Consider the following 14,991-nt stretch of genomic DNA (forward strand, 5'->3'; position numbering starts at 1 on the left):
AGAAGGGTTTGAGCATGAGAGCGCTCCAGGGAGGCAGTAGTCAGGATCGCCGGCCGGGTCTGCAGCCCACAACCCCTGGGGTCCATCCCTCCCCCACAATGCCCAGGCCCCATAACCCAGCGGCCCTCGCTCCTGCTGGTTCTTGTTGGGCTCCCATGGCCTGGGTGTAAGGGCCCAGCCCCAGTTTTCATGTGCAGGGGACAGGACTGTGGTCCCAAGAGGATAAGCGAAGGGCACATTCTCAGGTTCCCGGTCAGCGGGCCTGGGCCCAGCAGCTGTGTCTTGGCCTGGCCCCAGGCCCTGCATCCCTGGGGACTGAGCTCATGGAGGAGAAATGCAGTCCCTGGCCAAGGCAACCAGCAGGGGCAAGGGAGAGGGGAGATGGCGCAAACCCACCCCTACCCCCACCGTGTTGGGAACTGGGTGTCTGCCTGCTGCAAAGCCATGGGAATAATTGCTCTGACTGTCCTGACCCCCAAGGATCTGGACACCTTGGGCCATTCCTGCCACTGTGACTGGAGGGCAGCTGAAGACTGGAGCGGGGACGCTCACTTTCTGCCTTGCCGAGTGGGTGTCCTCAGAATTTGGGGGCTTCAGAAAGGGACGGACAGGGCTTCCCTGGTGGCTCAGTGGTTAAGAATCCTCCTTGCAAGGCAGGCGATGCTGGTTCGGTCCCTGGTCTGGAAAGATCCCACATGCCGCAGGGCAGCTAAGCCTGTGCCCCACGACTGACCCTGAGCTCTAGAGTCCATGAGCCGCCATTACTGAGCCTGTGTGCTGAAACTGCTGAAGCCTGCACGCTGTAAAGCCCGTGCTCCACAGCGAGAGACGCCACCACAACGAGAAGCCTGAGCACCTCAACTAGAGAAAGCCTGCGTGCATAAGCGCGGCCAAAAAGAAAGTAAATTCATAATTGGAGGGGAAAAAAGAGACGGGTGCACAGTAGGGGCTCTGCAAATGTATCTTCTTCTTGTCCTCACTCCCCTTGTTCTGTACTCAGCCTGTGTTTTCATCATTACTGCTTCCTCTCTGTCTCTGTCTGCCGCAGACCAGGGGCCATTGGATCAACAGAGTAGCGGACTTTGGACTTCCTGCCTAGCAAAATGTGTGTCCAGGTTCTTGGTTGCTCCTTGTGATGGGGAGCTCAGCACCAATTAGAGCATCTATTCCAGCAGAAAATCCTTTCTCAGAGGGATCAGGGGAGGCACTAACCCCACTCCTGAAGTCTCTACCTTTGTCCCCTGGGCCACTTGACCCTTTTCAGGACCCCCAGATCCCTAGAAGTTACTGAAGAGAGTCGTCTGGGCCCCTAGTGGTGGCTCCTTTGGACTGAACCTGCCAACTCCTTCAGCCAGTTCCCTCCCATGTTGCCCCCTCAGTGCCCACCTCATGCTGTGTGATGTCTGGCCACTGGTGAGCCCCCATTATAGGAGAGGGGAGAAAAAGCAGGATACAGACACCCCCAGCCCCTTGTGGACAAGGCCAAGTGGTAGGGTGAGAGGGTGCTAGGAGAGCCAGGGGTGGGGAGCAGAGAGGACTTCCTGGAGCTTAAGTCTTAAAGAATAGGAATTTACCAGGTATAGGAGTGGAGGTGGATAGGCACGCTAGAAGGAGGGACCTGCGCGCGCAAAGCCATGGCACGTGCAGGTAACAGTACAGGATTCCCTATAGCTAGAAGGAAATGCATTTTAAAAATTTTATTTATTTATGTACTTTGGCTGCACCGTGCAGCTTGTAGGATCTCAGTTCCTTAACCAGGGACTGAACCCAGGACCACAGAAGTGAAAGCCTGGGATTCTAAGCCCTAGGCCACCAGGGAACTCCCAGGAAATACATTTATTTATCTTTATTTTTGGCTGTGCTGGGTCTTCATCACTGTGTCTTGGCTTCCTCTGGTTGCAGCGAGTGGGAACTACTCCATCATGATGCACAGACTTCTCATTGTGGTGACTTCTCTTGTTTCGGAGCACAGACTCTAGAGCTTTAATAGTTGCGGCACATGGGCTTAGCTGCCCTGTGGCATGTAGAATCTTCTGGGACCAGAGAGCAAACTGGTGTCCCCTGAATTGCAAGGCAGATTCTTAACCACTGGACCATCAGGGAGGCCCCAGGAAATGCATTTTTAAAAAAACACATCTGCTGTGAGTTCCTGTGTGGGGAGGAAGCAAAAGGGTCCTTCTAACTAGCCGGATGTCCAGGCAGAAAGAAGAACCTGAGCAGAGGCCGTGAGAGTGCAGAGCCTGCTGGGTGACTCAGTGTGATGATGAAGGGAATAGGAGGGACTGGGGAGCGTCTGAAGGCTCTGAAAGCAGGGCTGAGGGGCCGGGATTTCCTCCTGGGGTGACGAGTATGAGAAGGACTTAAGCTGAGCCTTCCCCCATCCCCATGGGCCCCTTGACTCAGCACCCTCACGGTGAGTCAGCTGTGCCCCTTCTGATTATGCAACTTTTGTCTTTTTCTCTGCCCAGTCCCCACCCCCACTCCCAACCCCTCCCTCTCATTCCATGTGGCCTGGAGTCACTGGGTTCAAATCTCAGCTCTTCCTCTAGAAAGCCTCCAGCAAATCATCATAAGATGGGCAGAGACCCACCCCCATGAGGGCTGACCCAGTAAGATGGGTGAATAGCTCCCCTCCCAGATGGAGGTTGCACTCATAAGTTGAGAGGCTGGGATACCCTCAGTTCCTGTCCCCTGGTGCTCAACTCTCTGCCACCCTCAGCAGGGCTGAGGATCATCTCCTGTGTTGGACCCTGGTCAGTTGTTCAACTTTCACCCCTGGCTTTTCATTCTTCTTTCTCTCTAATGGTACTTCTCCACCTCTTCCTCTTCCAGTATTTTAATATCATCCAAGGGGACTTCCACAGTGGTACAGTGGATAGGAGCCCACCTGCCAAGGCAGGGGACATACATTTGATCCCAGGTCTGGGAAAATTCCACATGCCACGGAGCAACTAGGCCCAAGAGCTGCAACTACTGAGCCCATGTGCTGCAATTACTGAAGCCCAGGCACCTAGAGGACATGCTCTGCAACAAGAGAAGCCACCACAAGGAGAAGCCCGCACACCGCAACGAAGAGTAGCCCCTGCTTGCTACAACTAAAGAGAGCCCTCATGCAGCAATGAAAACTCAGCGCAGCCAAAAATAAATAATTATAAAAATCATCCCAGGTAAACAGATGAACGGTTCAGTAAAACGCGGTGTAGCCATTCAGTGGGGTGTTGTGCCTGCGTGCTAAGTCGCTTCAGTTGTGTCCGACTCTTCACAACCCTTCGGACCATAGTCCACCAGGCTCCTCCGTCCATGGGACTCTCCAGGCAGGAATACTGGAGTGGGTTGCCATTCCCTTCAGGGGCCCTTCCCAACCCAGGGATGGAACCCGCATTTCTTAACGTCTCCAACGGGATGTTACTCAGCCATAAAAAGGAATGAAGAACTGACACATGCTACAATATGGATGAACCTCTAAAACATACCCAGTGAAAAAAGTCAGACATAAAAGACCACACATTGTTTGATTCCATAGATGTGAAACGTCCAGAACAAGGTAAATCCATGGAGACGGAAACACATTAATGGCTGCCAGGGACAGATGAGGAGTGACTGCTGGGGACAAAGTTTTCTTTAGGGTTGATGAGAGTGTGATAAGACTAGGTAGAGGTGGTGGTTGCACTAAATGCCACTGAACTGTACACTTTAAAATGGTAATAATTTTATGTAAGGAAATTGTATCTCAATTTTTAAAAAAATCATCAGAGGCAATCACCAATAAATGCCCCAAACAGTGGTGAAAGCTTGACAGGCATCAGGATAGTCACACAGTCTCAATATATCTCCGCACATGATATTGATATTTACTCATTACAAGAGGGGATGGGAAGAGAATGGTACATTTACAGTAGAGAAACTGGACCAGCTTCATTCAAGCGATCAAACTCTAACAAGATCAGTGTTGGGGACCCATATCAGGTACCTCCTTGATACAACCCATGGAAGAGTACCAGCATCGCTTCCGCAGTTCTTGCCAAAGATACAGAGCCTGTACCTGGTCACGAGGAAACTGCAGCCCAGTTCACTAAGGGATGTTCTGTGAAACAAATGGCCTTGACTATCCAAAAATATCAATATCATGACAGACAAAGAAAGGCTAAGGAACTGATACAGATTAAAGGACATGAAGAAACATAACCATTAAATGGAATACATGGTCAGAGATTAGATCCTGGACCAGCAAAGAAACATGCTATAGAGGATATTACTGGGGAAACCAAAAACTGTCCGTATGGTGAAAACTGTCGTGTATGTATGTATAAGAGAATGCCCTCAATCTTAGGAAACACACAGTGATGATTTTGGGGGCAAAGGAACATCATATCTACATCTTGCTTTCAAATACATGTACATGCTAAGTCGCTTCAGTTGTGTCTGACATTTGTGACCCCATGGACTGTAGCCCACCAGGCTCCTCTGTCCATGGGATTCTCCAGGCAAGAAGACTGGAGTGGGTTGCTATGCCCTTGTCCAGGGGATCTTCCTGACCCAGGGATGAAACTGCATCTCTTATGTCTCCTGCACTTGGCAGGTGGGTTCTTTACCACCCATCTGGGAAGCCCTGCTCTCAAATACATATATTATATAATATATTACATATTATATATAATTTAAAATTATATATAATTTCTTCAAAACTATGGTTTTTCCAGTAGTCATGTACAGATGTGAGAGTTGGACCATAAAGAAGGCTGAGCACTGCTTTCCAATTTTGGTGCTGGAGAAGATTCTTGAGAGTCCCTTGGACAGCAAGGAGATCAAACCAGTCAATCCGAAAGGAAATCAACCCTGAATATTCATTGGAAAGATGGATGCTAGGATGCTGAAGCTCCAATACTTTGGCCACCTGATGCGAGGAGCCAACTCTTTTTCAATACTTTGGAAAAGACCCTGATGCTGGGAAAGACTGAAGTTTGCAGAAGGAGAAGGGAGTGACAGAGGATGAGATGGTTGGATGGCATCGCAGACTCAATGGACATGAGTCTGAGCAAACTCCAGGAGACAGTGAAGGACAGGGGAGCCTGTTGTGCTGCACTCCAGGGGGTCGCAAAGAGTCGGACATGACTTAGTGACTGAACAATAACAATAATTATAAAGTAAATTTGGCAAAGTGTGGGCCAAGTTGGTGAAGCTGGGTAAAGGGTCTATGGAAATTGCATCTTAAATTATTTCTAAATGAAGTTTTAAAATTGCTCAAAGATCTCTGGGGTGCCCAGGTGACTGTCTCCCACCCTGATACCCCCATGCTTAGCCTCAGTGCTCAGCTGTCTCATGGGTGAACCTCAGACTCCTGGGTTTCAGCGCATCACCCCCAACCCATTCCTCCTCACTATAGCCTCATCACCGCGCTAAACACCTACAAGGTCGACCTGGCCTCTTTCTCCTCCTCCTCAGGGCCAGGGCGACCCCTGACCTGCCCACTCTCCCCTCCTTCCCTACTTGACTTGGCCCCCTCCTCTGTTTGCAGACCTGTCCCTCTCCTGAAATGTCTTTCTTCCAGTTCTGGGCTGAGCCCCCACTGAACCCTTCTCAGGGAAGCTCTCTCTGGGAGAGGGCAGGGGAGATGAAGCCGCTGAAACAACACCAGACATAGAGCTTGAGCTTTATATCTACTTGTTGAATAAATGAATGAATGAATAAGTAACCCGCTTCCCCGAAGCAGAACCCTCACCAGCTTCTCTGCTCTGTCCCTCCCTCTGGCCCAACCCTAAGTCCACGGTGGTGGAGTCTGTTTTTTTCTTCCCCAGATTGGGGGCTTCTCTAGGCTGGTCTTGGGGCCTTTCTGGAGTCCCCATTCTTGCCACAGGGACAGAGCTCACTGCAGGGTGGTTGCTTTTCAGCATGACTGATTTTGGAAAAGGCAGTTGGATGAAACTGAGCAAGATTGGCTGAGCAACAAAGCTGTGTAGGCTATGGGGTGGGGTGGACCTTTGGATATTGAGGAGGAAGGGGTTACTTTCAAGAAGCACTGAGAGTAAGACGGGGTGTGGGTGTTTGGTAGCACACTTGAAACTCCTGGCCTGTGCCTGAGGTTCGAGGCTGCAAAAATCGCCCAAGGCTCTAGGTCTGAGAGGGTCTGAGAGGGCCTGAGTTTAGAGTTGTGAATATTTCAGATTTTAAGTCCCCCAGGAAGCTCTGTGCACGCCTCTGCATTTGTGCATCCTGGCTATGTATTCATGAGCCTTGCAGAACGTGCCTGGTTTCAGTTTCGGGGTGTCGGGGGGTGGGGGTAGGGGAGTGTCTGTTTGTGCCCGGCTCCGTGTGTGTCTCGGGCTCTGGATGTGTTTTAGGGAGCTGGAGATGTTCAGGAAGTTGGGTGTGTCTGACACCGTGGGTTGGGCCCGCTGGCCTGAGTTTCCGAGAGGGTCTTCGGGTCCCAGGCTGTGTGGGTGGAGGGTGGGCAGGGACCCCAGGAGGCCGGGCCGGGGGCGGGGGAGCTCTGGGCCGGCCCTGGGGCGGGGCGAGCCGCCCAGGGTTGGGGGCGGGGCGGCCCGGCCGTCTCACTTCAGCGAAGTTGGCTGCGCGGAGGCTGGCCCCGGACGCGCCCGGAGCCCAGGGAAGGAGGGAGAAGGGAGGAGAGAGGTGGGAGGAGGGAGGGTCGCGGCCGGCCGCCATGGGGCCGGGGCCCCGGGGCCGCCGCCCCCGCCGCCGTCGCCCGATGTCGCCGCCGCCACCCCTGCCGTCCGTGCGGACGCTGCCCTTATTGCTGCTGCTAGCGGGGCCGGGGGCTGCAGGTGAGGGGCCGGGACCCTGAGGGCGGGATGGGGTGAGTGGGTGGGGGAAGGGGAAGAATGGAGTGCAAGGCCTCCCCGAGTCTGGGACTTGGTGGGTGTGGGGGCGGTCCCTGGGAATCAGGGACCAGAGCGCTGGGGCAGCGAGCGCAGGAGCCGGGGGCAGGGACTCCGAATTGAGAGTGGGGGCGAGGCAGGACCCCAGAGACCGCAGGAACTGGGGCCCGGGAGAGATGTGGGCTGGGAATGAAGGGACCCTGGAGCCCGGGACTGGGAGCTGGAGGTGAGCGGATCAAGATTAACGGGGGAGTGGGGTGGGTAGCCAAGAATCTGGGGCTCTCTCACCAACCATGCCCGTCGAGAGCCCTGGGAAGGTCACGATTGGAAGCCAAGTACCCCCAGGTCGGGGACCCCTCGCATAAAAGCTCCCCCTCCCCATGCACACAGCCGGGGCAGGTCTGGCAGGGCGGGGGGCCGGAGGGGGCGCGAAGTTCTCGGAGCTCTGAACTCGGAGAAAACTTCCCAGGCCGGAGCGCGGCAAGACCCGGAACCGGAGCCAGAGCTGGAGCCATAGAGGCGCCCGCGCCCCTTCCCCCGCCCGCGGCCCCGCTCCCTCCCCCGCTGCTTGGACAGGACGGCGTCCCGGGACCCTGTCCCCTACTGGGGAAGGGAGGGGAGGGCAGGGGGCGCGAGCCCACGTGCTCCTCTCCCGCTCCAGCGCCCCCTCCCAGCAGCCCGACCCCCTCCCCAGCCGGCCCGGGGAGCCCCCCGCCCCTCCCTCTCCCCACTCTTCCCCTCCCCCTCCTGGGACAATGGCCGCGCCGTCTAGACACCCCCTCCCCCCGGCAGCCTCGCGCTTTCTTTGCCAGACAAAGCGGGACGGCAGCGGGGCCGGACCGGGGCTGCTGGGGCGCACCCCCAGCCAAGGGAGGCCTGGCCGGCAGGGGAGGGACGCAAGCCCAGTGGCCCTGGCCCTGGGTCTCTGGACGCTGCTGTGGGGCTCAGCCCGGGGAGGGTTAGGGAGGAAACAGGCCTCCCCAGCCAGCCCAGCCCGGGGCGGGCAGATGGGGCAGGAGTGGGCAGGAGCAGCCGCCCCCACATGGCCTGTCATACACTCACAGGACACACAATCTTGGGCCACACATGTGGAGATGCAGATTTGTATGTGCGTGCACACACAGAGTACACCCCGCACATGTGCACAACCAGCTCACACAAGACACAGACATTCACAGCTCACACGTGCTCATACGATCACACATGTTCACACATAACCTGCACCACCAGCCCAAGGCCTCACACTCACTGCACACACTCAGATGCATATAGACAGAGGCAAGGACATGCCTACACCCAGCTGACACATGCAGGTATACGAGCACATCCAGCCCATACCCAGACACACCCATGCACATACAAGTCACACACAGACACAATAGCTATATACCCAGATACATACTTCACATACACGGACACACAAGTTTCAGCCTACAAACATCTCTACGTCCATGCAGGCCATGCAGACACACACATGGCCCACAGGGCCCACCGCTCAGCAAGGCCCACGGCTCATGTCATGTGGCCCCCAGCATGAGTTCACAAACAGCCCTGGGCTCCTGTCTGGGTGATAGTGTCCTGGCTGCTTGTGCCTTGAGGAAGGGACAGAAGCCATATTTAATGCACTCACATGTCCAGTTTATCTTGGTCTCTCTTTGTCTTTTTTTAAACTCTGTCTCTGTCCTTCTTGATCTCCTCTCTGTGTCTGCCTGCGTCTAGTTTCCTTCTTTTATGTCTGTCTGTTTTTCTCATCTTCTTCCTCTCCCTCTTTCTGTCTCCTGCTTGTACACACAGGCACACATGCACAAGCGGTCACACAGTGCCCCACTAACTCACATCCCGCCCCAGCCCTGACCCATCCGACAGGACAGTTAGACTGTGCCACACCGCAGAGAGACACAGCCCTTAGGGGTGAGGATGCTGGGCAGGTCAGCCTGTGCCAGCTGCTCCTCCCTCAACACAGACCCCGTCCCTGTAACGCCCAATTGCTGGCTGCGCACAGTGTTCGTTCATGCCCTGGCATCTCTCCCCAGAACTAGCACGCAGGCCTGCCCAGTTGGAGTAGATGCCCAACATCAGCAGAAGGAAGCCCGGGGCCCCAGGACTCCCCACCCCTGCCCCCTCCACAACCCCGGGATCTAGGCACATAGTCCCAGACCTCCCTTCAACCCTCGCAGCACCCCCACTTCCTGCCCCCCATTCTGGCAGCTTCTGAGCCCCCACATCTGGCACAAGTCGGCCCCTCCTCCTGCCTGCCCCTGCCTTGTGGTTCCCAGGGCCCGAGTTGGCAGTGACAGCTGCAGCCCCAACAGCTGGGGCCGGGGCGGGGGGCCGTGGGAACTGTGAATGGGGGGGCTCCCTGCCCTCGCAGAGACGCCCCCAGCCTGGTGCAGCTGTTGCCCGAGGGAGGAAAGGACGGAGTCTCAATCCAGGCTGGGGTTCCTGGGCGCCTGCCTGACACCCCCACCTTCCTTCACCCCCACCCAGCTCCCCCCTGCCTGGACGGAAGCCCGTGTGTGAACGGAGGTCGCTGCACCCAGCTGCCCTCCCGGGAGGCTGCCTGCCTGTGAGTGCCTGGCTCTGAGCCATCAGTGGGCCCTGTGTGGGGAGGCGGTCTGTCTTCTCCCCCTACCTCTGTTCACCATAGATGCTTCCACCACGTCCTTCAAGTGTGTGGCTTGGGCAACCTCTTGTTTCCCCACTGGATGGAGCAGAGCTAGAAGTATAGGCTCTGGAGTCTGCCTGGCTGGGGTTCAAATCCCACATCATGTTGCTGATGGCCTGACTTTTTAAGCCTCAGTGTCCTAGTCTAGAAAATGGGCCCACTAATGCCAACTACACCGAATTCTCTGCTGCCTGTGGTCTTGTGTAAATCCCCTGAGGGACAGATGGTTATTCAATCAACAGATTTTCAGGGACTAGTAACAGTGGTTTGGCAGTAGTGGGGATAGCATCTGCACCTTCCCACATCTCAAGATTTAGTGGTGGGGCCACAGGAGCCCTGCTTTGCCACTTACTTTCTGTGTGAACTTGAGTGAGTCACTTCCCCTCTCTGAACCTCATTGATCTGTAAAATATAGTCCTTCTGCCTGACTTGTGACCAAAGTCCCCCCCAAATGCAGTTGTTGGAAAGTACAAGGAAAGGCAGAGGGTTGGGAAAGCAGGGCAGGGCCTGGGAAATAGCTGAGCAGAGGCAGACAGAGATCAATTTGAATTCTGGGCTCTGGGATAACCTTGAGCAAGTGCTTTGAGCTCTCTGAGCCTCATTTTTGCATCCGGAAAATGGGGCAATAACAGTTCCCTCCTTTATGGAGTTGATTGTAAAGATTAAGAGTGAAATCAGCATAGTGTCGGGCATACAGTAAGTGCTCAATAAATGGTATTTTTATTAATAGTAGAGACGTGGAAAATAGGTGCCAAAAGGAGGAACCTCTGAGGTTATGGGAAAATGCTTGGTTCCTTTTATAATATCATCATTAATAATAGCAGGTCACCCAGTAGCCATTGGTCGATTCATTAAATGCATCCATTTATTCAGCAACTTGTGTGTCCAGCCCAAGCTGGGTGGGTCTGGGGTGACTTCAGAGACCCTTTGAAGTTGCACACGCACTTTGACTCACCTCGATGGGGGGGGGGGGGTGTCTCAGCCTGGTAGAGCGGGTTCCTCGGGTTGGGATGGTGGGAATAGGGGGGAAAGTGTGACCTCACCTGGCGCTTCTCACTTGGGAGGCGGAGTCGCGGGAACGGGCGCCTGCGCTCTGGGACCCCGCGCCTGGAAAGCTGCCGACAGGTGAATACGCCCCCGGCTGCCCCGCCCCCCCGACAGGTGAATCACCGGCCCGCGCGGCCGCCCGGAGCCCGGATCGCCCGGAGCGGAGCGCCGGGCTTAGTCTCCAGAGGTGGTCCGTGGGAACGTCTCCCCACGCACCCCCCTCATCCCTAGTCTCCTTCAAATTCCTTTCGCGGATCCCGCAGTCTGTCGCCTCTCCATGGATCCTCCAACTCTCAAAGTCTCTCAAACCCTAGTCTCTATCTCCTAGTCATCACCTCTTCCCCAGCCAGTCCCCCAACCGAGTCCATGCTCCCCGCACCGCCCCCCCCCCCCCCCCGCCCCCGCACTCTCCCGCCCCCATCGGTCTCCGGTGAAGCCCAGGCGATTGGGCGGGGCGCGGGCAGCGGAGAACCAGCCCGACCGGTCGGCAGGGGCGCGGGGCACAGAGCGTGGGAACCCGCCGGGGGCGCCGGGAGAGGGCCGCGCGGCCACGCCCTGCCTGCCGTGCGCGCGCGCGCGCGCGTGGTTGGGGGAGGAAGAATTCGCAGTGCTCGGCGCCCAGCGCAGCACGCCCCTCCCGGCGCGCAGTCTTGGCGGCGGTCCTTGCCCTGCGGATCTTTGGGGAGGGGGCTTGGGAACTGGGTTCTCCCTCTGCACCCGCTCGTGCCCCGACTTGTTTCGCTGGGGGCTGGGGTGGGGGGAATCTTGTGGGTGACGCTAAGGACTGAGTCAGCTACTTAAGTTTAGCCCCAAGCGACCGGGACAGGCCACAGGGAGGAACCCAGGCGAGGGGCGGGTAGCGTCGGGGGCCGGTCCAAGTCCCGCCCTCTGACCCCACTCTGGAGGTTTCTAGTCTTAAGACCAGCGCCCGTCTGTACCCTCACCCTCAAGGTGGCCTTGGTGCGTTTGGAGGGGGCTGGAGGCTGAAGGACCTTCCCCCAACAGGGGGCGCCAGCGTTGGTGGCCACCTCCTCCCCGCAACGGGAGGAAGGGGTCTCTGTGCCCCAGGAAAGGAATTGAGGCTTTGTGGAAGTCCTCCTGTCTGGCATGTGAGAGTTAGTCCGTACTGGTGAATGAGGCTGTGGGTTGGGGTCTTGAGTATTTGCCAGCCCAGCGCATCGTGTTAGTGTGTCCCTCTCGTCTGGTACCTTTGGGGGTTCTGCCCGTCTGTGTGCGCCTGGGTGGTTGTCTTCTGGAACCTGAGACCTTTTGCATTTGCCATTTCTTCTAGTCTTCCCCACACAGGCCTGTGGCCCCCTCCCTCACTTTCTTCTCCCACACAGTCTTCTTTTTTCCCTCACTTTGTGAAAACATAGTTGCCTTTCCCCCACCCCCATCCCTCTGTCCTCCTTATCCTGTGTTTTTAGTTTCTTGTGGCTGTGGAACAAATGACCACAAACTTGGGTGGTTTAAAACAACAGAAATTTATTCTCGCAGTTTTGGAGGCCAGAAGTCTTTGCCTTTCTCTTGTAAGGACAGTTGTCACTCAGTTTAGGGCCAGCTTGGATAATCAGGATGGTCTCATCTAGACATCTTCTATTTAATTACATCATTAATTACATTTCTTTTTCCAAATAAGGTCACAGTCACAGGTTCTTGGTCATGGACATAATTTTTCTGGGGCCACCACCCTGCCCAACTGCATCCTTCATGATCCCCATGGCCTGAACTACCCGCCGCCGGCCCACCGCCCCGCCCCCCCCCCCCCCCCCCCCCCCGCACGTTGCTTATTCATTCATTATTTGTATATCTTCTCTTTCCCAGACCCGGCTATGGACATCAAGAGGGTAGGGACCACTTTAATTGTGTTTGCTGCTGTATTCCTTGGGTTTCTCAGATGGCACTAGTGGTAAAGAACCCACTTGCCGATACAGGAGACTTAAGAGATATGCAGGTTCAATTTCTGGGTTGGGAAGATCCCTTGGAGGAGGGCATGGCGACCCACTCCAGTATTCTTGCCTGGAGAATCCCAGAGATGGAGGAGCCAGCCAGTCCATGGGGTTGCAAAGAGTTGGCCATGATGGAAGTGACAGCATGCACGCTGTATTCCCATTGCTAAGAACATAGTAGGTATGCTCAGGGAAACTGTTGCGTGGATGAAGGAGTGTGTGTGTTTGTTTACCTGTGTGCTTCTGGTCTGTCTGGTGTGTCTCTCTTGTGTCTTGGGCTGTTCTGCCATGACTTTCCCCACCAGGTCGTGTCTGTCCGCAGGTGCCCCCCAGGCTGGGTGGGTGAACGATGTCAGCTGGAAGACCCCTGCCATTCCGGCCCCTGTGCTGGCCGTGGTGTCTGCCAGAGCTCGGTGGTGGCGGGGACCGCCCGGTTCACCTGCCGCTGTCCCCGCGGCTTCCGAGGTAAAGGGGGGGGTCTGGAAGGGAGCCGAAGGAAGGCAAGGGTGTGGTCGGCCTGGGCTCACCCTTCCTGGTTCCCGGCAGGCCCCGACTGCTCCCTGCCAGACCCCTGCCTCAGCAGCCCTTGTGCCCATGGCGCCCGCTGCTCCGTGGGCTCCGATGGCCGCTACCTGTGCTCCTGCCCACCCGGCTTCCAGGGCCGCAGCTGCCGGAGCGACGTGGACGAGTGCCGGGTGGGCGGGCCCTGCCGCCACGGTGGCACCTGCCTCAACACGCCCGGCTCCTTCCGCTGCCAGTGCCCAGGTGGCTACACCGGGCCCCTGTGTGAGAGCGCTGCGGCGCCCTGCGCTCCCTCCCTGTGCCGCAACGGGGGCACCTGCAGGCAGAGTGGCGACCTTACCTATGACTGCGCCTGCCTTCCTGGTGAGGGAGCTGTACCCGGGGGAGGCAGCAGAGGCGGCGGGACGGCCGGCCCGCCTGGCAGTGACCATCCTTGCGCTCCACGCTAGGGTTCGAGGGCCAGAACTGTGAAGTGAATGTGGACGACTGTCCAGGGCACCGGTGTCTAAACGGGGGGACGTGCGTGGATGGTGTCAACACCTACAACTGCCAGTGCCCTCCGGAGTGGACAGGTGAGTGGTGGGACCTGAGGGGGGGGCCCTGGACGGGCACGCGCCAGGTAAGCGGACTGATGCGTCTGTGTGCCACAGGCCAGTTCTGTACGGAGGACGTGGACGAGTGTCAGCTGCAGCCCAACGCTTGCCACAACGGGGGCACCTGCTTCAACACACTGGGTGGCCACAGTTGTGTATGTGTCAATGGCTGGACGGGTGAGAGCTGCAGTCAGAACATTGATGACTGTGCCACGGCTGTGTGCTTCCACGGGGCCACTTGCCACGACCGTGTGGCCTCTTTTTACTGTGCCTGCCCCATGGGCAAAACTGGTGAGTGACTGTTTTTTCCCCTGAAGGCAGCAGGGAGCCACTGATGGCTCTTGAGTGGGGCCAAGGATGGAGTCTGACTTGAGTCAGACTTACGCTATGCTAGAAGCATAATTAAACATATTGTTCTTAATTAATTAAGCTTATGCTTAATGCTTATGCTAGAAGCTGGGTTTAGGGTGAAGGATAAGCCTGGGAGAGGCCTGGGAGGGCAGACAGTCCAGGGAAGAAGTCACGGGAATGGAGAGCTAAACTGTGAATCAGAAGGAGAGGGGACTTTTGGGAGGGGCAAAGATCAGAGAAGATGTTTGGGAGGGGGACTTGGAGTGGAGGGCAGGGTATGTCAGGCAGAGGGTACTGCAGAGGCAAAAACTTAATGCTAGGACCCTCTTAGAATCATAAAAAGAGTCAGTAGATTTTAAAAACAATATGCGGATGTTTCCAACTTATTTTCAAATGGTTCAGAAAAAATAAAGTTACAATAGTTGAATCTAGGTGATGGGTATATGAATAAACTTTTCTGTATGTTTAAATTTTAAATAAATGATTGGGGGAGAATAGCTACTAAATATGTATGTGTATGCTAAGTTGCTTATGAAATGCAGCACTGCCAGGCTCCTCTGTCCATGGGATTCTCCAGGCAAGAATACTGGAGTGGGTTGCCATGTCCTCCTCCAGGGGATCTTCCCAACCCAGGGATTGAACCTGCACCTCTTATGTCTCCTGCATCGGCAGGCAGATTCTTTACCACTAGTGCCACTTGGGAAGCCCACTAAATACACTGCTGGTTAATAAAAACAAACGACAAAACAAAACACTACAATGTTCAGGGATGTGGGACCTTTGGGCAGAGCCGGGGGATGGTCTGCCCTTGACCTCCACTTACTCTTTCCCAGGGCTTTTGTGTCATCTGGACGATGCTTGTGTCAGCAACCCCTGTCACGAGGATGCTATCTGTGACACGAACCCGGTCAATGGCCGGGCCATCTGTACCTGTCCACCGGGTTTCACAGGCGGAGCTTGCGACCAGGACGTGGACGAGTGTTCCATTGGTGAGGGGGCGCAGTCTGAGGGCAGGGAAGGAGGGGAGA

General features: G+C 55.9%; 1 protein-coding gene across 1 annotated transcript in view; it reads left to right on the forward strand.

The window, feature by feature from the left end:
• The first annotated feature begins 6,661 nt into the window (after positions 1-6,661).
• NOTCH3 (notch receptor 3) overlaps positions 6,662-14,991 on the forward strand; it is a 39,343-nt gene continuing 31,013 nt past the window's right edge. The window contains exons 1-7 of the mRNA XM_061150018.1: positions 6,662-6,782; positions 9,324-9,402; positions 12,820-12,962; positions 13,044-13,382; positions 13,469-13,591; positions 13,670-13,903; positions 14,797-14,952. Of these exons, the coding sequence (XP_061006001.1) occupies positions 6,662-6,782; positions 9,324-9,402; positions 12,820-12,962; positions 13,044-13,382; positions 13,469-13,591; positions 13,670-13,903; positions 14,797-14,952 (1,195 nt within the window). The remainder of the gene's footprint in view (positions 6,783-9,323; positions 9,403-12,819; positions 12,963-13,043; positions 13,383-13,468; positions 13,592-13,669; positions 13,904-14,796; positions 14,953-14,991) is intronic.

The sequence above is a fragment of the Dama dama genome, chromosome 9, assembly GCF_033118175.1.
Source record: "Dama dama isolate Ldn47 chromosome 9, ASM3311817v1, whole genome shotgun sequence".
Taxonomy (NCBI): Eukaryota; Metazoa; Chordata; class Mammalia; order Artiodactyla; family Cervidae; genus Dama; species Dama dama.